Source organism: Rhinopithecus bieti, unplaced genomic scaffold, assembly GCF_001698545.2.
Source record: "Rhinopithecus bieti isolate Rb0 unplaced genomic scaffold, ASM169854v2 scaffold_11677, whole genome shotgun sequence".
NCBI lineage: Eukaryota > Metazoa > Chordata > Mammalia > Primates > Cercopithecidae > Rhinopithecus > Rhinopithecus bieti.
This window is the reverse complement of record NW_016806773.1, coordinates 1-3,255: the sequence shown is the minus strand read 5'-3', so window position 1 is coordinate 3,255 and position 3,255 is coordinate 1. Positions and strand designations below refer to the sequence as shown.

At 33.0% G+C, this 3,255-nt stretch overlaps 1 protein-coding gene across 1 annotated transcript in view; it reads left to right on the top strand.

Annotated features, from left to right (window-relative positions):
- The window catches only part of LOC108533149 (leucine-rich repeat and calponin homology domain-containing protein 2-like), a gene marked incomplete at both ends in the record, with an annotated part of 5,532 nt that extends 2,392 nt beyond the window's left edge, over positions 1–3,140 (top strand). The window contains 2 exons of the mRNA XM_017877562.1: positions 2,816–2,921; positions 3,004–3,140. Coding sequence (XP_017733051.1) covers positions 2,816–2,921; positions 3,004–3,140 — 243 coding nt within the window. The remainder of the gene's footprint in view (positions 1–2,815; positions 2,922–3,003) is intronic.
- Between the last annotated feature and the right edge of the window lie 115 nt (positions 3,141–3,255).

The window sequence follows — 3,255 nt, the reverse complement described above, 5'->3', positions numbered from 1 at the left end:
CGGCCTCCCAAAGTGCTGGGATTACAGGTGTGAGCCACCGTGCCCGGCCTAACAAACTCTTAAGAAGTGTTTTTGTATACCTTAAACATCCTTATTACCTTTATTCCTTTGTATGACTTTTTACTTTTAGGTAATTCAATTTAGAAAATGTTCCTTTTAGTTAAAGTCTCCCTTAATGTTATACTAAAAAATGAACAGAGATTCCAGATATGATCTAACAAGTTCATAATAAAAGGGACCATTATTTTCTTTGACTTGAACACTATTAATGTTTTTCCAGATTTTATAAAGGTTATAATTTAAGATTTTATGTCTCTTCATTTTTTTAAATTTAATTTTTGGCCCTAAGTTTTTAATTACATGATGTAATTTTTAGATAAATGAAATGTAAAACATAATTAGGAGTTTTAGATTAATTCTACTACAGTTGTCCCTCTATGGGGGATTGGTTCCAGGATTCACCCCATACCACAATCCACGAATGCTAAAGTCTCTTATACACAATGATAGTATTTACATATAACCTAAATACATTTTCCGTATACTTTAAATCATCTCTAGATTACTTATAATGCCTAATACAGTGTAAATGCTGTGTGAATAGTTGTTATGTTATATTATTTAAGGAGTAATGACAAGACAAAAAAGTCCATGTATGTTCAGTACAGGCACAACCATGCTTTTTTTTTTCCTGAATATTTTTGATTTGTATTTGGTTGAATTCATGGATGAGGAACCCATAGATACAGAGGACCAACTGTTTTCTAACTTATTTAGAAAATTCTAAAATGTTAAACACTATTATTTTACTAGGTACTATAAAATTATTATGCTTTAAACTCTTGAAATCAGTAACAGTAGATGGGTAGATAGCATTAGGAGGACTAATTGGCAGTTGTACATATTGAATTGGTGGGTATTCCCTGTCATTGGAATACTTTCCCGTGATACTCTTCCACATGATGTGATAATCAACTGCAATGAAATTCTATCATTAGAAACCTAGGAAATACTCCCTGGCTTCCAATCCTCTGCAGAGTATTTTGTAGAGCACCCACTGGAGTGGGTTCATTTCCTATGCCTGGGTTTATTTCTCCTGGGAAATGACAGCTATCTTTCAAATTTCTGTGGATTTTCCATATGGAAATCATAAGTATCAAATACCTTTAGAAAGAAGCAATAATGTTTAAATAACATTTTCACAAACTTCTATTACCCATCATTTGAATAATAGTCTATTCTGAACATAGCAGCTAAAATGATCCTGTCAAAATATAAGTCAGATCACGTCAATCTCCTGTTCAAAAGTTTCTGGTTCCTGCCCACATCTCTCAAAATAAAAGCTAAAGTTATATCCTTCCCTCTATTCTACTCTCTCCCTTATCCATTTCCCTCTAGTTACGCTGGATTCCTTGCTATTCTTTGTATTTGTCAGGTGTGTTCTGAGCGCCTTTACTTTTATTGTTCCTTCTGTCTGGAATATTCCTGTCTTATATATTAGTATGGTTCACTCTTTTAGCTCTGACAGTACTGCTCAATATCACCTTCTCTGTGAGATGAGGTAGTATCCCTCCCCACTATTGTGAGCATAGCCATTTTCCTACCCTGTTACTTTTTTTTTTTTAAATAGCACTTATCACCTTCTAGCATATTATATAATTTACTCCCCTTGCTAGCATGTAAACTCCATGAGGAGCTATGAGAGCAGGAAATTTTGTTTTGTCCCTTGATATGTCCCCAGTCCCTGGAACAGTACCTAGCAAATGTTAATAGTATTTAATAAATATTTCTTGTTGAATGAAGATGTCTTAGATAGTGTTTGAAAGAGGTATGTAGGATATATCTTCCTAATCATCTATAGCATTATTATATTATTCCCTACATGGTTTTAATATTATTTTGAAAACTGAATGTGTGTACTATTCTCCGCCCTCCAGGCTATTATCGTTTTCACTAAAAGTTGGAAATTGGGGGCAGTTGCATTAGAATATGAATTTCATTTGAAGTGTGTCTGGTCTGAGACCATGCTGTATATTTCTCTTTTCTTTTTGTTGATGTTATTATAAGAAAGAGAGGAGAGAGCATAGTTAACTTAAACTGTTCTTTTTTCTGTTTTTTATTATGATAATAAATAAAAACCTCAATTTGTTATTATGGAAACTTGATATTGTTTGCCTTTAAATAGGGGCTTGGATTTTAACCACAGAGATGTCCTGAGAGATACCTTAGATAACCTGAGAGATTTCCAACTCAGATCTCTTAGAATGTCTTTGAACTATGATATGAGTCACAAGTGTTGGGGCTTGTAACTTCTCATTTTGTATCCCTTTGGAGAAATAGATTTAGTTAAATCCATCCTGATCATAGTCTGTTTCTCCAGTGCACATTTATAAACCCTTGACTTTCTTAGCTTCTGCCCAGCCAAGTATCTCAAGACAGCTACTGTAATTGACAGATTACACAATGTTTGAGAGTTGTAAGTCTTTTACTTTACCTCCACATGAAGAGTGCTGGATCATTCTTACTTCTGGTTTGGCTAGTATGAGTTGGCCTTTAGTTGAGATTTTTGAGAGGTTGACTTATGTAGTTACTAAGATATAATCTTACATTTTTGTATGGAAAGTTTCTATTTACTGTGCTAGATTGACTTCATGATGTCAATCCATCTTTAGATAATCCATCTTTAGAGCAATGACATTAGAGGGTAACTTTTGCTAGCTGTTAACCGTGCTTTAATTTAAAAATTAGAATATATATATGTATGTATGTATTTCTCAGTTAGCTTGTTATAATTCTGTTTTATTGTTTTCCTTAGGATATTAGCTGCAATGAGATTCAAGTCCTTCCCCAACAAATGGGAAAATTACATTCACTTAGAGAGCTAAATATAAGAAGAAATAATCTTCATGTTTTGCCAGATGGTAAGATGTTCACTATTTTTACTCACATGAATAAGAGAGTAACTATGTAAAATTTAATTAATTATTTTTCATTTCTGACCAGAATTAGGAGATCTTCCCTTAGTCAAGCTGGATTTCTCTTGTAATAAAGTGACCGAAATTCCAGTTTGTTACAGAAAGCTGCATCATTTACAAGTAATAATTTTGGATAACAATCCATTGCAAGTACCACCAGCACAGGTTTGTAATAAAAATATTTTACATGTTTCTTCTCATTTTTATTCATAATTTTATCTGTTTGTGACTGGTAAATCAAAAAGCACCTAAATCAAGAGCCAATTTGTTGTTCAAGCAC